The sequence below is a fragment of the Chionomys nivalis genome, chromosome 11 (assembly GCF_950005125.1).
Source record: "Chionomys nivalis chromosome 11, mChiNiv1.1, whole genome shotgun sequence".
Taxonomy (NCBI): domain Eukaryota; kingdom Metazoa; phylum Chordata; class Mammalia; order Rodentia; family Cricetidae; genus Chionomys; species Chionomys nivalis.
Window position 1 is genome coordinate 4,138,029 of NC_080096.1, and position 16,115 is coordinate 4,154,143.

The following is a 16,115-nucleotide window of genomic DNA, read 5'->3' on the forward strand; positions in this document are numbered from 1 at the left end:
GCTGCTCTTCCAGAGGACCCAGGTTCAACTCCCAGCACCCACAAGGCAGCTCAAAACCATCTGTAACTCCAGTTCTAGAGGATCCAATGGTCTCTTTTAGCCTCCTTGGGCACCAGGCACACATGTGGTGCACAGACATAAATGCTGGCAAAATACTCATTCACACTCAATTAAATAAAATTGAAAACAAAATAACACATACACACACACTGTGGAGTGATAGCACAGGCCTGTAATTCCAGCATGCAGGAGAATCAGAAGTTCAGAGTAACTGTGTCAACATGTCAACATAGCAAGTTTGGAGTAAAAAAAAAAAAGCTTAGTATTTGAATATTATTGCTTCATAACTAAACAGGATTAGCCGTGACCCTGTCAAAAAAGCAAATCTATCCTTCTGCTTCTTTAGAGTTAGGGCTCAAAGCTGAGTGTTCTAGGCAAGGTCTAACCTGGTGAGCTATACCCCAGTTTGTAGTCCTGTGTTCTGAGAACCTGTCCCTAGCTGGCTGGCCTGTTCCCCTGTAATGAGATCCCCAGCATCTCAACCCTATTCCCTGGTAATTTAGATTGACAGTTCCCTAACAACTCAACTCCTGTCTCCAATGACAGGCCTCTTGTCATTGATCCCCTGACCTCTGAAACATTCAATCCTCACACAGGGCCACCTGTGTGAGCCCTGTGTGACCCAGCACCCCCTCCTGGTAACACTCCTCCACAAAATAACCCAACCTTAGCCTCCACCTACCCATCTCTTCATGACCAATATGACCCCATAAAAAACCCAGGGTCGTAAGCGGAGAAGGCCCTGCCTCATTTGCTCCCTCTCTCCCATCCTGGTGTCTGGCCGGCCCAGTATCTGGCCCCAGGCATCACTGAGTTTTGCCACCCATAAACAGAAAAGAGGAGGAGCGACAAAAGCAGGAGGAAATGCAGAGGGCGAAAGAACAGTCTGAGAAGCTGCGGACACTGGGCTACGACGAGGCCAAGCTCGCACCCTGGCAGCGACAGGTCATCTTGAAGAAGGGGGAAATCCCTAAGTAATAAGAGTCTCTCGTCCTCTTGCGTGTAGCCTCACCAGTTCTGAGAGATGGGAAGCGGCCACCCCCCAGCCCCCGCCCCATCCTGTCAGGTTGGTGCGAAAGGGCTGGGAGCCTTGCCGCCCTTCCCTTCGGTGCCGGAACCCTCCCTGTTTCCCCTCCCTGGCCCCACATCCCCAGCCCTGCTGCTGGAGTGCTTGCGCACTGCTGCTGTCGCCTGGAAAAAGTGCCCAAGCTGTTGACACAAAAAGAAAAAAAGAAAGAAAAAAAAAAAAAAGATGCTGCTTATTTGCATGCTCACTTACATACATTTGCATGTTCGTCTACCTTGTGCTGAGCTCTCCCCAGTTCCGTGGGTGGTGACTTTTCCTGCAGGGCGCACACCCGACTGCAGCCCCCTCCCCCACATCCCGGAACCCACACTGCCAGCCCATCCTGGGTGGAGGCAGACCCCGAGCTCGGGGAAGGGGTTTTCCTCCCTCCACGACCCAGATCTGTGCTAGCCAAGGCCAGGCTGCATTTCTCATCCCCGGTGAGGGTTTCCTCTCAGTCATTTGTTTACCAGAACCGATGAAACTTGCCTGTCGGGGCGGAGCCACCGCTCCCAAGGGGCCCCATCTTAACCCCCTACCCAAGTTAAGCCCTCCCAGCCCCTAGCCAGGACCTTCCCGCTCCCCTGACCGTTTCACTGCCCCAGTGGTGTAAGTGGAGGGTCAGGGACCCTGCACCTGGAGCCGCAACTATTCCTGACCCCATACCCCACCCGCTTCCTTCCCCCATTAAACCTCTATCCGCCAACTGTGGCTCTCATTCACTCTCACTCGCCGGCTTAGTGACTTTCTCCTGGGGCCACTGGGTCGTGGCAGATACAGGAGGGGTTGATATAGAAGCCACGAAGACCACTGGTTTCCATTGCGCGCCCCAGTTCCCGAGGCGTCAGGACCCCTAGCCAACTCAACGCCCAGGGAAACAAAGGGAACTAGAGAGCCACTCAACAGCCCCAGCCCCACTGAAACACCAAGAAACTATTTAAGATATTTAATACCAACTCCAAACTCAGGTTGATAAACAGTTGTGCAACTGATCATTTGGCCCCTCTTGATATTTCTCCATGACGCTTCGCTTCCCTTAGCTGGAGCTCCATAGGGCAGGTAAGCAGGGGCGAGGCCAGCCGGTGCTGCTACGCAGGACCGCACTAGGGGGGTAGTAAATGACATAAAATGTCTACACGCATAAGTAACGATACTTAAGGCTCCTGCGAGGGTCACTAGAATGACAACGTGACTGGTGGGTCTCACATCATGGGCCGTGCTGCAGACGACTGCGCAGGTCCTCTGCACAGCCTTCCAACCCCATGCGCTCCAGGGCCGCATAGATGGCACCCAGGCCTGCAGGTTGCTGCTGGCGCCAGCGCTTGAGCATCTCATACTGTTGGTCTCGGAAGCGGCAGATCTCCACCTCCACAGCCTCAATTTCTGCCTCCCGCAGCCCCAGTGTGCGCACGAACTCCTTCCACCGTCGTGCTGGGACGGCATCCATCACATCATAGAGCTGCGGGCCAGGCTGGAGCATAGCAGCTGGCGAGCCTGCGAGGGGCGCTGGCGAGAGCGGAGGTGCCAGAGGAAGGCCTGAGGTGGGGTCAGGGAAGTGAAGTTGCTTTCCACCAGGAGGCCTAATGGACTTCTTTGGGCAGGCCAGATACTATTCAGTGAGGACAGGAAGTCCACTTTGGACTTGGGACGAGGGAGTCAGGCCTTCCTTAGCCACTTCAATCACTTACCAAGAGTTCTGTTTGGCGACTGATTCCAGGGCTGTGGAACCTGGTTGCAGGCCATCTCCTGAGTCTGGGATAAACCAGGGGTCCAGCTGTTGTCTACCAACTGGACAGTGGTGCAGACTTTTCCAGTACTGCCTTGGGGTGCCAGGAGTGTGTGGGCACTGTCTGAGGCTGAGGGATGTGTAGTCTGGAGTGGGGAGAGGCACCAAGTCAGTCATGTGTGTCTAAACAGGCCCCTTTGCTAGTTTCTGCCCAGGGGTGGTCATTCCCTGGCTCAGGAGGCAGAATTGCCTCCCCTAGGCTCTGGGTATACGTGCACACACACACACACACACACACACACACACACACACGCTCCTGTGGCCCAGCAGAGGGCTACTGTGTTTGCCTGAAGTCTGTCCCAGAATCCTTTGGAGTTGTTCATCCTCTCAATGTTATGCCTGGGGCACTTGTCTGACTCGAGGGAGCAGTCGTCACTTGAGAGGGGGGGGGGTCTTGTCACTGATAACTCAGCTCTTTGACAGATGACAGCACTGGTCTGTTAGGTCTAATCTGTGCTAGCAACCATACAGAGCACTAAGGACTGTAACTCTCCTAGTTCCAGAAGCTTCCCAGTCCTGAGATAATTACCTGTGGTGAGGTCAGGGTCTCCATCTCAGTTGTGTCTGCTGAGAGAGAGAGAGAGACAGACAGACAGACAGACAGACAGACAGACAGACAGACACGCCATGTTAGCAGCAGCCAAGGCCCCTGGACTTAGGTGCCAGTTCAGTGCATCTTGAGTCCCTTTGCACCTCATACTCCTTCCCTCAGTTTCCCCTTCTGCACAGAGTTCCAGGGGCTCCAGACTACCTACCTAACTTTACCCCATGTCTCTGGTAACGCATGTGTGCAGTACATGTATGGACTTACCAGGAACCACAGGCTTGCAAGGCTGGCGTCGGCAATATGAACAGATCAGGGTGGCCCCAAGCAGAAATGAGGTCCCTAGAAGCACCTGGACCCAAACTACTGAGAAAACAGTAATTGGTGAGTGCTAGCCAGCAGCCACCCCCTCCCCACACTGGCCCCTCCACTCCAGCCTGCAGCCACGCCCTCCCCACACTGGCCCCTCCCCCAGCCTGCAGCCACGCCCTCCCCACACTGGCCCCTCCCCCCAGCCTTCCCATTAGAGTTACCACCTACTCCACTTCCAGGCACAGGCTGTTGTGTAGGCGTCGGGACAGATTCTGCAAAAACCCCTGCAAAGGGAGTTGGGCAGGACTGAAGGCTAGCCAGGAATGCCTGGTACCTTCCCCATCTTTTAGGAGGTGGGGGCGTCCATTCTGTGCGCCTCATTCCGTCGTCCATTCCCTGAGCATCACTGAAATGTCACTTGGGTCACTAATATCAACCATCACTCTTGAGCATCTAGCTAGATCCACAAGAATGGGAGGTTTGAATCTTAAGTTCCTGAGTGGTCCTCACACCTAGAATTAGTGTCTGTGAGGTAGGTAGCAGATAAGCAAACGGTTGAGCCAGTAAGGTGCCTTCCCCTTATTACAGCTCTGGGAAGGCAGCACAGGACCCTCATGCTCAGAGCAGCAAGTCCAGTCTCAGTGCAAGCCGCGGAGCTTGTAACCAATAGAAGGGCGGAAGGTCTAAGGGACACTGTGACAGAGGTGACAATACACCCTGTTATGTATCTGCACAACCTTTTACCAGCCTGCTGTCTGAAATGCCACTTCCATGGCCCAGCCAAGCTGCCCCCACCTACATCTTTACCCATCTCTAAGCCAGTAGCTCTGTCCCCAAAATCCCCACCTCGCTCTCAGCCTCCTACTTGGGGCAGCGCATACAGTCACTGCCATGTTAATTGAGCCCTGCAGACCAAGAGATGGTTTGTTTCAGGGCAGGAGAGGAGAGAGATGAAAGAAAAGGGTTTAGGGGAGCTGGAGGGATGGTGGCGCACGCCTTTAATCCCAGCAATCAGGAGGCAGAGGCAGGGGGATCTCTGTGAGTTCAAGACCAGCCTGGTCTACAAAGTGAATTCCAGGACAGCCAGGGCTACACAGAGAAACCCTGTCTCAAAAAAAAAAAAAAAAAGAAGAAGAAGAAGAAGAAAAGAAAAGAAAGAAAAGAAAGAAAAGAAAAAAAGGTCTTAAGGGTAGACAGCCCAGGATGGGACGGGGTACGTGGGGTACTCACCGGGGGTTGGGGGAGCAGTGCAATTTGAACATGAGAGGCAAGACAAGGGCGAACTTTCCCCACATGGCTCGGTGGAGCAGTCAAGCAGGCCTGACTGACAGCCACAGCGGGTATCCGACACGGCTGAACAGTTCTCCAGGGTCACTTGGAAAGCTGTCAGGGGTGCAGGAATATGGGGACGCGGGTGTGTTCAGGCTACTGACCTCCACAAAGAGAAGGAGGTACTAGCTAGCCCCACAGGTAGACAAGTAGGCAGCTCATAGTGGACCAGAGGCCACAGCATGTGAAACAGGAAGACCACAGGGGAAAGGAGGACATTTGGAAGCAGAATACATGGTGGCCACGAAGTGGACTGAACTCAGGGGCCTCACACCCACAGGCTGGGCCCAAGTCAGCTTTCTGAATGGCCTGTCAGCAAGAGCCCCCTGAGCCCTGGGCAGGCCCCTCACCCCCTTCATCACAGGCTTGGCAGCGGATACAGTCGGTCTTAAAGTGGTTTCCCCTGGTTAAGAAGGTGCCCTGAGGACAGGGAAGGCAGGTGGAGTTGCCACAGTGCTCCGTGCAGGGGACCTTCATGTAGTGTCCTGCGGAACCCAGGCAAGTGTCAGTCAAACCATCCTACCTGCTTCCCACTGGTCGCCATCTCTCTGGCTCTCTACCTGCCTCCCCCTGTGGCTGCCATCCCAGCCTCCCTGGACCCCATCCCCCACCCTCCTTTTCCCTGCTTTGCCCTCTTTACCCTTACAGCCACCTACCTTTTGGGCAGCCCCTGCAACAAAACCGGCCATACCTCTTCTGTGAGTCATTGGCACAGTCACAGGAGCCAGGAGGGCTGCCCTGGCCCTGGCCCGTGGGCAGCAGCAGCAGTAGCAGCAAGAGAGCCTGGGGAACATGCGGCTGCTGACCCCTGGGTGGCTCCCAGGCTCCTCCTCCATCCCAGAGCCATAGCATCTGCTTTCTCAGGCTTCTGGGCAGAATGGGGCGCCCATGGGAGGGGGAGCGGGGCCAGTTTCCTTCTCGGTCTACAGACCCAGCTTACGCACGCACAACACACGACGGTCCCTTGTCAGCCCTTCACCCACTTCCCTTACAATCATCAAGACCGGCCCACCCTGCCCCCATCCATGCCTTCTGCGATATGGAGGCCCCCAGACCCCTCTTTCCCCGGAGCGGGAGCGTGTGCTTCCTCTCAGCGGAAGGGCGCGCCCGAACCTAACTAGGTCGGTGGGTGGAGGCAACCCAGCCCTCAGAGAGGTCGGAGTGGAGGGCACCCCACCACCAAGCTTCATAGACACTTAGCTCCTGGGCTGCAGGACAAAGCTGTTTCCAGGCCTCCCTCGATCCCACTCACCTCCTTCATGTATCCCCGTGGCAGTGGCTCCATGGCGGTCTGTACCGCCTGGGACCTTTCAGTGCTACTCTGGTCCCGCAGCCCGGGGCTTCCCCACTAGCCCAGCCCGAGTTCCTAGCCCAGGCCTGCCCGCCCGCGCCATCCAGAAAAGCCCGCCTCAGGGGATGGCCAGGGTGGGGTCTGCGGTTCTAAGGGGGCGTGACTCTCTACCAGAAAGAGACCTTGCCGGCGCGGCGCACTTCAGGTACTGGAAGCTGACACAGGCTTTGACTAAACCTATTAGGACATGGTTACATCCTAACCCCACCCTCGGGACGTTTCTTAGAAGTGGGTCCAGGGCAAGTGTCTTTTCTCTGGGCCTGGAGTACTTGGGATGGGGTTGGGAAAAGTTAGGTCTGCGAGAGACCTGCATCTCCCAGGTGTGGAACCTGGGATGGATGGAGCCGAGTTAAGCAATACCCTCTAGAATCTAGAGTCTAGAAGGGTTCAGCAAGGGCAGGGACAAGAAGCATTTCCTTGGGGCTCCAATTTAATGGTGACCTCCTGGTTGTGGCAGGAGACAAGTTGATCTTGGGGTACTGGCCCACAGTATCTTCCACAGGGGCCCCACTACAGCTGGTGAGACCCACACACCCCAGCCAGCTCAGTGCAGTGAGCAGGGAACAGATCTGGTTCCAGAACCACAGGACTCTCCCGGGAAGTATATACAAGTCTTTATAAAAGAGCCAAACTCTATAAATACGCAGCTTGACAGAATCCAGCCTGAGCCTCAGAGGCGAGCATGAGTTCAACCAAATGAGGGTGGTGGGGGAGGGCTGCTTGGGAGCCTCACCCAGAGGGTTAGGGCCAGCCATGTCAAGAGCAGAGGAAAAGAGGCTGCCTGGGCAAGGGGTGGAACTCGGCAGAGCCCTTCTCCATTCCGTCCAGTCCGGCAAAGTGCAAATTGGCCACGGGGTGATGGGCAGCCATCCTGCCCGGCACACGTGCACACGCGGCAGCAGTGAAGTAGGTGCCATACACCCAGGTGGCGTGTTCTCTGCTGTCCCTTAGTCAGTGGCACTTTTGGGGGTCTCCTTCCGCTCACACCTCCCTGTAAGGGGCAGGGAGAAAGTCCATCCTTGGTTGATGCCATTCACGAGATGGCTTTAGTTAACCCTGCTCTCCCCCATGGTCCTTTGACCCCTTCCCCACTTCCTGCTACAGATAGTCCACGGGAGCTGGGGCAGGTCTGAAGCTCTTTTTCACACTCCATCCCCATGCTGATGCTCGCAGTCATGGCTACATCACTACCCACCCAAGACTCAGTACTACCCACGCCACACTGAGTCATCCGGTCCTCCCCCAGCCGGGCCACTCACGAGGCTGTGAGCGTGGAGTTAAGCAGCAGGGTGGTCCTGATCCGATAGAGCTGGGCCAGGGTCAGCTTCCTGTGCTGAGCGGAGATTCCTGGGGGAAGCTCAGGCTGCACCCTGGGAGCAACCCCTGAAGGCATGTCTCTCCTGGTACAACCTGTAGGTCCCCTGGTCAAGTGGCTGGCTCTGTTCTCAGGTTCTGACAAGTCGGAGCCACGGCCAGGGCCACATGCCCCTGGGCAATTCCAGCCAGGTCCACCTTCCTGAAGGGAGCTCCGAGTCCTAACCCCAGGGGTCATGGTGACTAGGCACAGTTCTGACAGGCTGCGGCTGGGGGCTGGGGGCACTCCACGGGTGGCAGTTCCCGAGAGAAGCTGTAAGAGACTAGCCTCAGATTTGGACTTGAGCAGGCGGGGCAGACGAGGGATCAGCTGGACAGGAGTACGACGGCGGAGGCAGGGTGAGGGGGTCTGTGGTAACTCCGGGGGCTGGGGCACAGGCACTGGCTCTACCACAGGGGGTGGAGCCACAAAGTCTTGCAGAGAAGTGGGGGACAGAGTGCCATAGGCAGAGTCCATGGAACAAGAGCGGCCGTCCACCGGGCCCAGGGGCAGCAGTTCGCTAGTGGGAGTGACGGATGAAGCCGTGGTGCTAAGTGAAGTCCCGTCCGACTGGGAGCTGAAGGGACCACGGTCAAACTCCGGAGAAGACAGCATCTCCCCAGGCTCTACCACAACCATGGCCAGGGTCTCCGTGGAGCCATCTGAGGCACTGTAGGGGCAGAAGGAGAGTCAGCCAGCCAGAAGATCCCTAAAAAGCCTAAAGCAGCCTAGAGAACCAGGGGCTCTGAGGTCAGGGCTTCTGGTCCTATCGTCATTGACAGCACCAGTTCCTGACCCAAGACACCAATGCATGGCTGCAGGCAGCGACACGCAATGGGTCCTCCATGCCTGGACTCTGGTAGGAGACAGAGCTGTCCCCTAACAGTCCCACTGGGTTCATAGCATGACACTATTCAGAAGGCAATCCCTCTGTCCTGGGCTGGCTGGGGTCACTTATTCTGATGGGCCCTACTGAATGCTCTTTATTGTGTGTGTGACCTGGTCTAGAGCTCGCTACAAAGACCAGGTTAGCTTCAAACTTCTAGCAACCCTCCTGCCTCCACCTCTCAAATGCTGGGATTAGAGACATGTACCTTAGCTTGGTGGGTAGATTGCATGTCGACCTGCCTCTTTCTTTTCTTTTCTTTTTTTTTTTTTTTTTTGGTTTTTGGTTTTTCGAGACAGGGTTTCTCTGTGGTTTTGGAGCCTGTCCTGGAACTAGCTCTTGTAGACCAGGCTGGTCTTGAACTCACAGAGATCCACCTGCCTCTGCCTCCCAAGTGCTGGGATTAAAGGCGTGCGCCACCACCGCCCAGCCTCTTTCTTTTCTTCTTCTTTTTCTCTTTTTTCTTTCTTGAGACAAGGTCTCACTTTGTTGCCCAGGCTGCCACACACTTGAGGTAATCCTCCTGCCTCAGTTCTCAAATGCCAGGATTATAAGCACGAGGCTCGAGTTTACCGGGTAGTCTTGGATAAACGTACCAGTGCTGAGAGTTGAGGCTGGTGCTACTCTTTCGCAGGATGGTGGGGGAGCTGGCGGCTGAGGCGCTGCTCTCCCCCTCCTCTTCCTGTTCATCCTCCTCCTCCTCTTCCAGGCTCTGCAGGGGCTGGCTGCCTGGCTGCTCCTCCTGGGCACGCAGCTGCTGCAGCTGGTTCTGCAGGGTGAGTGGGCAGACACAGGATGAGCTGTGAGCAGCAGACCCCAGTTCCCTGCACCCGTCACTGTGTTCTCACCTGAGCATTGTAAATAGTGTCCACCCAGCTTCGGCATAAGGCCTGGCTGCTGGCCTGGAATGTGTAGGCCCCCACAGCACTGTGGAATTCATTCAGGTAGATGAGGAGGAAGGAGCCTGGTCATGGAAGGGCCAGGTTAGTACCAGAGCCCTTGTCTGTGGCAGCCCCTTGACCAGGAACAGGGGGCCAGCATTCCTCACCAGGGTCCCGAAGCTCCCGGCACACAATCTTGTCCACCAGCAGCGGAGGCCTGATGACCTTGGTTCTCTCGGCTTTCTTCACGGCCTTGGTCACCAAGAGCAGATCAGTGAACAGGAAGCAGTACACATCCATCTGTGGCAGGAAGCAAGAGCTGTAAGGTCACGAACAGGACCCTGAGGTCACTGAAAACCTCTGCTGTTGTTCATTTTCTGTTGTTCATTTTCAAGACAGGGTTTCTGTGTAGTCCTGGCTGTCCTGGGACTTGCTCTGTAGACCAGGCTGGCCTTGAACTCACAGAAATCCACCTGCCTCTGCCTCCCGAGTGCTGGGATTAAAGGTGTGCACCACCATGGCCCTGGTCAGTTTCTTTGTCAGTCTGACATGAGCTAGGGTCATCTAGGAAGAGGGACCCTCAACTGAGACAAACACTTCCAGATTAGCCAGCAGACAGATCTGGGGGGCATTTTCTTAACTAATGATTGATGTGGGAAGGCCCAGCCCACCGTAGGCAGTGCCATCTCTGGGCAGGTGGCTCTGGACTGTATAAGAAAGCAAACTGAGCAAGCTAGAAGGCATCCTTCCAGCATGGGCTCTCTGCTTCAGCTCCTGCCCTAACTCCTCTCACGGATGGCCTGGGACATGGAAGCCAAAGAAATGTTTTCCTACCCAAACTGCTTCTGACCACAGTGTTGTATCCCATCAATCAGAAGCAGACCAGGACAGTTATCACATAATTAACTAGGCAGCTATGAGCCACAGGCCCAAGGGGGAGTCTCAGGAAGGACGGTGCCTACAAAGCAAGAGTGGGCGGGGCAAGGGCTCAGGTGTGGGGTGGTCCTGGGGTCACCTTGCTGTCTCTTCCCTCCTTCATCCTCAAGCTCCCTTCCAGCAGCAGCTGCCGAATCTCTTCAGGGGAGGCGCCAGGCATGGGTGCGGTCAGGTCCAGATGTAAAAATTCCTTCAAGAGCTTTAGGTGGAGGGTGCAGATGTCAGGGAGGTCAGGGTCAAATCTGAGAGGCCCCCAAAGGAGATCTGCAGAGCAACGACCCCCTCTACTAGCTAGAGGCTCGGTGCTCACCTTATCCACCTCGTCATTGCTGCCCTCCACAACCTCATAAGCATCGATCCGGCTCACCACCCCTGCCAGCCGCTGGCGCTCCTGTCGCTGGCGCATGCATGCGTTCACGTGGTGGATGAAGCATTCCACAGAGCTGATCTGAAGACAGACGATGGGGTTTAGGGCCAGGATCTAGGAGAGACACAGACTGGGAGGGCGGTATGTTCACAATTCGAATTACCATGGTGATCACTGCTTCCTTGGTGCGCGGCTCATCCGTCTTCCTCAGCACTGACTTGAGCAGCAGTGGATACTTGGTGAGTCGCTGGTGGGGCTTGGCCAGCATGTCACTCAGCTTCAGGCGCTGACACTGCTGGTGCTTCTCAGCCCACTGTAGAGTGGGGGCGGATCTCAGGCTTAACCTCGCCCCCTCAGGCCCCGCCTACCCAGCTGTGCCCAAGGTCCTGCACCCAGAGCTCCAGACCCTCACCGTGACATAGGCGCGGAACAGGTCGTTGTCGCGCAGCAGGCCACGCATGTATTCCATACAGCCCTCCTCCTCCATACAGTATCGGATGTATGGCTTGAAGAGCGAGCCGAACTGGTCCGGGGCAGAACCACAGCACCTGTTACTTCAGGATTTCAGGGGCCCCAGGGGCTTTCCCATACCACCCCGGAGGGGTTTCCAGGACAGGATACTAAGTCTCAAAGATATCACCCATAATCGGGTGGCAAGGACTCAAACCCAGGTCACCAACACGCACTACTTCCTCTCTTAGCCACAGAGTTAGCCTGGGATTAGGGTTAGTGGGAACTAGAGGGAATGGACAGGCAGACAGGATCTAGCCCTGGGGGATTTTTAGTGTCCCTGCCCATACCATCTTGAAGCCTTTGACAAAGTTCCCAGGCTGCAACAGCGCCCTCGTGCGCCGCGCCTTCTCCAGCACCGGCACCATCACGCTGCCCCACAGCCTGCGATGCAGCCGCACAATCTCAGGGATGTTGCTGAACAAGCGTTCAACCTCCACCTGGGCAAATACAGGCGCGGGTCGGCTCCGCCCCGTCCCACCCACTGCTCCCTGCTAACCCCGCCCCTGCCCCATGCCTCCCCCGACGCCGCCCCAGGCCAGGTCGCACCTCACACAGGAGCCCCGACTCTTGCAGGTTAAGAAGACAGCACAGGAACAGCTGTGGGGGGAGGGGACGCTGCAGCAGGGGTAGGGGTGGGGTTCCCAGCCCTGAGGCCCTACCCAGACTCTTAATTACCCCTTCCCCCTAAGGCCCTTAAGCAGCCAGAGAGAAAGAGGGTGTCTGGATCGCCAGACCCAGAAGCGCCAACCCACGCATGGTCCAACTGGGGGGAGGGGTCACCTTGACTGTTCCCATCAGGAGAAGAGCTGGGGAAAATGGTTTCTCAGCAAACCTGGAAGGCTCTGGGCCACCTCTGCCCTGGTTCCGCCTCCCTCCAGGGCAGGTGCTCGCCCTCCCTTGTTTAAATCCCCTAAGTGCCTATCCACTCGCTCGGTTCCTGGTGACTTGACAGATAGCAGGTGTTCAGAAACAGCCGTTGAACAGCTCGAGCCTCACCTAGGATAAGTCAGCTTCACCTGGCCGGCAAGCCTGATGTCCCCCACACACACACCTCCCAGACACCTCAGAAATCCACAAGCGGGATGCAGCCTGGAGCCCTTTGATTTCCCTGCTTTCAACCACCGTCGGGTAACCGCCCTGCTTAGCCGAGGGTACACTTAGTTGGCCTCCGCACGCGGGTCCCACACTCACGTTGATGATCACACGCAGCTTCCGGATGTAGGAGACTTCTGTATGCAGGAGTTCCCACACTGCCTCCTGTTGGTGGCACTGCCGCCGGGTCAGCTTCTAGAGGGAGGGGCAGGACAGGTTAGCCAGTAGCCTAGGATGTGTGGGGACAGTCATGGAGGGTGAGCAACCCTGCACGCAACGTCCTCATTTTCTTGACAGGAACACAGAGATCCAGAAGGCGAGGCATCCCCATCATTTGAATTGCGACTGTCAAGATACCCAAGATAACGCCACTATAGTGGGCTTCCTCTACCACGACACAGCCAAGCGGCCCCCTTTCCCCAGCTACACCCACCTCATGCCCATCAATGAGCTCCCTCCAGCTGTCCTCCAGCCTCAGGCTTGAGTTATCTTCATCTTCATCCTCATCCTCTTCCTCCTCCTCCCAGGAGTCATGGTCAAAACGCAGCCTCCTGGGCATCCGGGGTAGTCCAAAGAGGCTGTAGGCATGCAGTTTGCCCTCCAGCTGTTCCATCTTGTCCACTTCCTGGAAAGAGACCCAGGGCCAGGGTCAGAGTCAGGGTCAGGGTTGGCTAGCTGCTCTGCCCTGAGCCCGTGGCGCCACATACCCGCCCAAAGGCACTGGTGCTGGGGCTGGAGCTGAAGAAACCGCTGAAGCGACTGGCTGCTCGGTTCTTCCAGCTCTCGCTGGTCCCACTGCTGGTGCCTCCACTGCTGCCAAGAGGCAGAGAACAGCTGGAAGGTGTGGAGGGCTCCTGCCCCGGGATGCTCGTCTCCCCCAGGAACTCAGACATGTTCTTGCGACGGCGGCCAGGGGCCTGGCCAGGAAGGAATGGTCAAGCGCAGCTCCCACTGGCCCCACAGCTCCACACCGGGGCTTCTGGGACACAAATCAACCACGCAGGCAGAAGTGTCTCTGCATCCTTGACCCAGGGTACCACCTCCCCTGAGACCAGATGTCCAGACACAGATTTACCCAACTACTGCCCCAGGCCACCCAGCCATAAGCAGGGAACAGGTAGGAAGAAACTCAGGGTTACACACACACACACACTCAGAAGCCCCTACAAGCAGAGCTTCAAAAGGTTCCATTGGTGCTGAACAGAACACTGGCTGCTCTTGCGGAGGGCCTGGGTTTGGTTCCCGTCACCTGCACTGTATCTGTTAACTGTAATAACAGTTCCTGGGGATCTGATGCTCTATTACAGCCTCCAAGGACGCTGAATGTACGTGGCACACATACATACATGTAAGTAAAAAAATCCTAAAAAATTTAAACGCTCACCGGGCAATGGTGGTGCACACCTTTAATCCCAGCACTTGGGAGGCAGAGGCAGGGAGATGTCTGATCTCTGTGAGTTTGAGGCCATCCTGGCCTATGGAGTGAGCACCAGGACAGATACCAAAGCTACACAGAGAAACCCTGTCTTGAGAGAGAGAGAGAGAGAGAGAGAGAGAGAGAGAGAGAGAGAGAGAGAGAGAGAGAAAGAGAGATCTAAAAGAGCCAGGAGTGGTGGTGCATGCCTTTAATCTCTTGGGAGCCAGTGTGATCTCTGTGAGTTTGAAGTCAGCCTCCGCTATATAATAAGTTCCAGGGACAGGCAAGGATACACAGTGAGACCCTGTCTCAAAGATAGATAGATAGATAGATAGATAGATAGATAGATAGATAGATAGATAGATAGATACACAGATAGATAGATACACAGATAGATAGATACACAGATAGATAGATGGATGGATAGATAGATAGACAGAACAACAGAAAAGAAAAGGGACAAGACCCACGAAACATTCATACTCAGTGGATAACATTCTGACTTCCCAACACAAACATGCTGTTGGGAAACCTCATTCCTCCTGCCCCACGGATAACACACCCCACGTCCTCTGACTCCCTGGGCACTAGAACAGAGACAAAACCCACCATCTAGACCAGGTACATACAGAGAGACCCCTAACTTCACAGCCAACCACACCTTGCAGGAGTGGGACCCAAACCCCAAGAGTGATGCTATGGGGGGTCCAACATGACTCTTCCTTAGGAGGTTTCCTGCCCTAATCCGTCCCGACAGGCTCTCCTGCTCACCAAGATGTCCAGACTGTTCTCTCGGCGGCTCTGAGGGTCCACACGCTCCGACACAGGGGGCCCAGCCCCAGTGGGCCTCAGGATGGGTAGACTGAGGGATTTGGGGTCCTTCACTCCCTGTTCCACTTTGCCTTCATCTCCCGGCTTGGCTAGCATGGCATGTGGAAGCACAAGATGCCCTCAGTGCCCAAGCACAGGAGGCAGAGGCCCTAGTCCCCTTTCCCCTGAGGATTCATGTCTAGGCCTCACTACCCTCCCTGGAAGCCCCACCCTGCCAACCCAGCAAAGACACCTGTATGTTAATGAGTCTGTTCAGGAGCATGGCCAATGGGAACCTGAGTCCAGGAAAGACTCCACAGCCTGGAGGCCCCAACAAGCCCCAAGCACCCCACCCAGCTAGCTGGCCCTGGAGCCTGCTGCTCTGCTCACCTTTGACCCTCAGGTAGTGTCCTCCAAACCTGTAGGCCTCAAATGTGAGGGACAGAGGTGTGTTGGATTGGTCCAGGTAGATATCCACTTTACCCAGTGCAATGCCTTTCCTTTCGAACACAGGCAGGAGCACCTCCCTGCCCCCAGGAAGAAATGCGTGTTTTAAGGAGCGATCATGTGACTCCATAGCCCATCCACATACACAGTTCCAGCCACCTCCCCAATAAAAACACAAAAAGCAGCAGGCACAGCATCTCACACGCAGGTACAGACACCCGCCCTCAGGGCCTATAGGTCCTCTTGGGCACACACGCAGGTACAGACACCCGCCCTCAGGGCCTTACAGGTCCTCTTGGGCACACACGCAGGTATAGACACCCGCCCTCAGGGCCTTACAGGTCCTCTCGGGCACAGCTGTACAGTCAGGATTAGAGTGCACAGGTGAGCCTCATGACCGTGTCACATCCACATGGGCCTGCCCACAGGAAGGGTGTGCACATACTTGGGAGTGCACAGACACACAGAGACGCGGGCACACAGATGCTTGCACGCAAGCACACACATACACATGCAAGCACACACACACGCGCGCGCGCGCGCGCGCTATGTAGAAACCAGGAGCCTTGACAAAGGAACCCCATCTGTCCTACCCCCACCTCCTCCTCAGGCCCTACCCCAGTGACTTCTTCTTCATGGCTGGCACAATTTCTGTTTCAATGTCCACGTTGAGGTCAAATTTCAAAGTGAAACACTCCTTGCTTGGGTCCTGAGGGTACATGTATCTGTTAGCATCTCCACAGCCACCCCACTGCTTACCTGACACACCCTGTGTTCCAGATAAATCCCAACAGGGACTTCCCCAGTCCTACTCTTAGAGAGGCTCCCAGAGTTCCACCGGCCCAAGGAGTTCCTACCGCCCCGCCCCCATCATATTTGGGATATGCAGGCAGCTCTGAGCTCATCTAAACCCCATCCCTGGCTGGAGTTCTCAGCAGGGAGACCAAACTCAGGGAAAGAAAAG

The 16,115-nt window shown here is 55.9% G+C and overlaps 3 protein-coding genes across 22 annotated transcripts in view; 1 reads left to right on the forward strand and 2 right to left on the reverse strand.

The window, feature by feature from the left end:
* The window catches only part of Espn (espin), a 33,180-nt gene extending 31,401 nt beyond the window's left edge, over positions 1 to 1,779 (forward strand). For all 4 annotated transcript variants that reach the window (XM_057784756.1, XM_057784757.1, XM_057784758.1 and 1 more), the window contains one exon: positions 894 to 1,779. In XM_057784756.1, coding sequence (XP_057640739.1) covers positions 894 to 1,038 — 145 coding nt within the window. In that variant the 3' untranslated portion in view covers positions 1,039 to 1,779. The remainder of the gene's footprint in view (positions 1 to 893) is intronic.
* A 278-nt stretch (positions 1,780 to 2,057) lies between these two features.
* On the reverse strand, positions 2,058 to 5,591 carry Tnfrsf25 (TNF receptor superfamily member 25). Of its 7 annotated transcripts, none has more exons than XM_057783534.1 (7): positions 5,448 to 5,585; positions 4,999 to 5,151; positions 3,993 to 4,052; positions 3,724 to 3,819; positions 3,442 to 3,479; positions 2,815 to 2,998; positions 2,058 to 2,662 (listed from the first exon to the last, which is right to left on the reverse strand). In XM_057783534.1, exons 1-7 carry the CDS (start codon positions 5,572 to 5,574, stop codon positions 2,334 to 2,336), a joined length of 987 nt encoding a protein of 328 aa, XP_057639517.1. In that variant the 5' UTR covers positions 5,575 to 5,585; the 3' UTR covers positions 2,058 to 2,333. The 7 variants fall into 7 exon arrangements, with proteins under 7 accessions (XP_057639517.1, XP_057639515.1, XP_057639516.1 ...); XM_057783532.1 differs by having other exon boundaries at positions 3,724 to 3,822; XM_057783533.1 differs by having other exon boundaries at positions 3,442 to 3,476; positions 3,724 to 3,822; positions 3,990 to 4,052.
* A 296-nt stretch (positions 5,592 to 5,887) lies between these two features.
* Plekhg5 (pleckstrin homology and RhoGEF domain containing G5) overlaps positions 5,888 to 16,115 on the reverse strand; it is a 33,287-nt gene continuing 23,059 nt past the window's right edge. For 8 of the 11 annotated variants that reach the window (XM_057783523.1, XM_057783522.1, XM_057783527.1 and 5 more), the window contains 17 exons: positions 15,769 to 15,860; positions 15,095 to 15,231; positions 14,666 to 14,814; positions 13,185 to 13,394; positions 12,911 to 13,102; positions 12,577 to 12,672; positions 11,932 to 11,982; positions 11,673 to 11,822; positions 11,285 to 11,395; positions 11,036 to 11,185; positions 10,816 to 10,953; positions 10,585 to 10,704; positions 9,737 to 9,869; positions 9,537 to 9,652; positions 9,285 to 9,457; positions 7,708 to 8,472; positions 5,888 to 7,439 (listed from right to left, as the gene is read on the reverse strand). In XM_057783523.1, the coding sequence (XP_057639506.1) occupies positions 7,430 to 7,439; positions 7,708 to 8,472; positions 9,285 to 9,457; positions 9,537 to 9,652; positions 9,737 to 9,869; positions 10,585 to 10,704; positions 10,816 to 10,953; positions 11,036 to 11,185; positions 11,285 to 11,395; positions 11,673 to 11,822; positions 11,932 to 11,982; positions 12,577 to 12,672; positions 12,911 to 13,102; positions 13,185 to 13,394; positions 14,666 to 14,814; positions 15,095 to 15,231; positions 15,769 to 15,860 (2,793 nt within the window). In that variant the 3' untranslated portion in view covers positions 5,888 to 7,429. Of the gene's footprint in view, positions 7,440 to 7,703; positions 8,473 to 9,284; positions 9,458 to 9,536; positions 9,653 to 9,736; positions 9,870 to 10,584; positions 10,705 to 10,815; positions 10,954 to 11,035; positions 11,186 to 11,284; positions 11,396 to 11,672; positions 11,823 to 11,931; positions 11,983 to 12,576; positions 12,673 to 12,910; positions 13,103 to 13,184; positions 13,395 to 14,665; positions 14,815 to 15,094; positions 15,232 to 15,768; positions 15,861 to 16,115 lie in introns of those variants that run through there. The other 3 variants (XM_057783524.1, XM_057783521.1, XM_057783525.1) reach the window with 2 other exon arrangements.

What these genes read in the sequence shown, in the direction of transcription:
- Tnfrsf25 (XM_057783531.1), bottom strand. Translation starts at nt 5,574, where the DNA reads ATGAAGGTCCCCTGCACGGAGCACTGTGGCAACTCCACCTGCCTTCCC. An exon ending in CCAAGCCTGTGATGAAGGGG is followed by an intron (nt 5,152 to 5,447) that starts GTGAGGGGCCTG and finishes CACCCCTGACAG; the next exon opens with CTTTCCAAGTGACCCTGGAG. An exon ending in GCCTGGAAGTGGAGTAGGTG is followed by an intron (nt 3,823 to 3,989) that starts GTAACTCTAATG and finishes CTGTTTTCTCAG; the next exon opens with TAGTTTGGGTCCAGGTGCTT.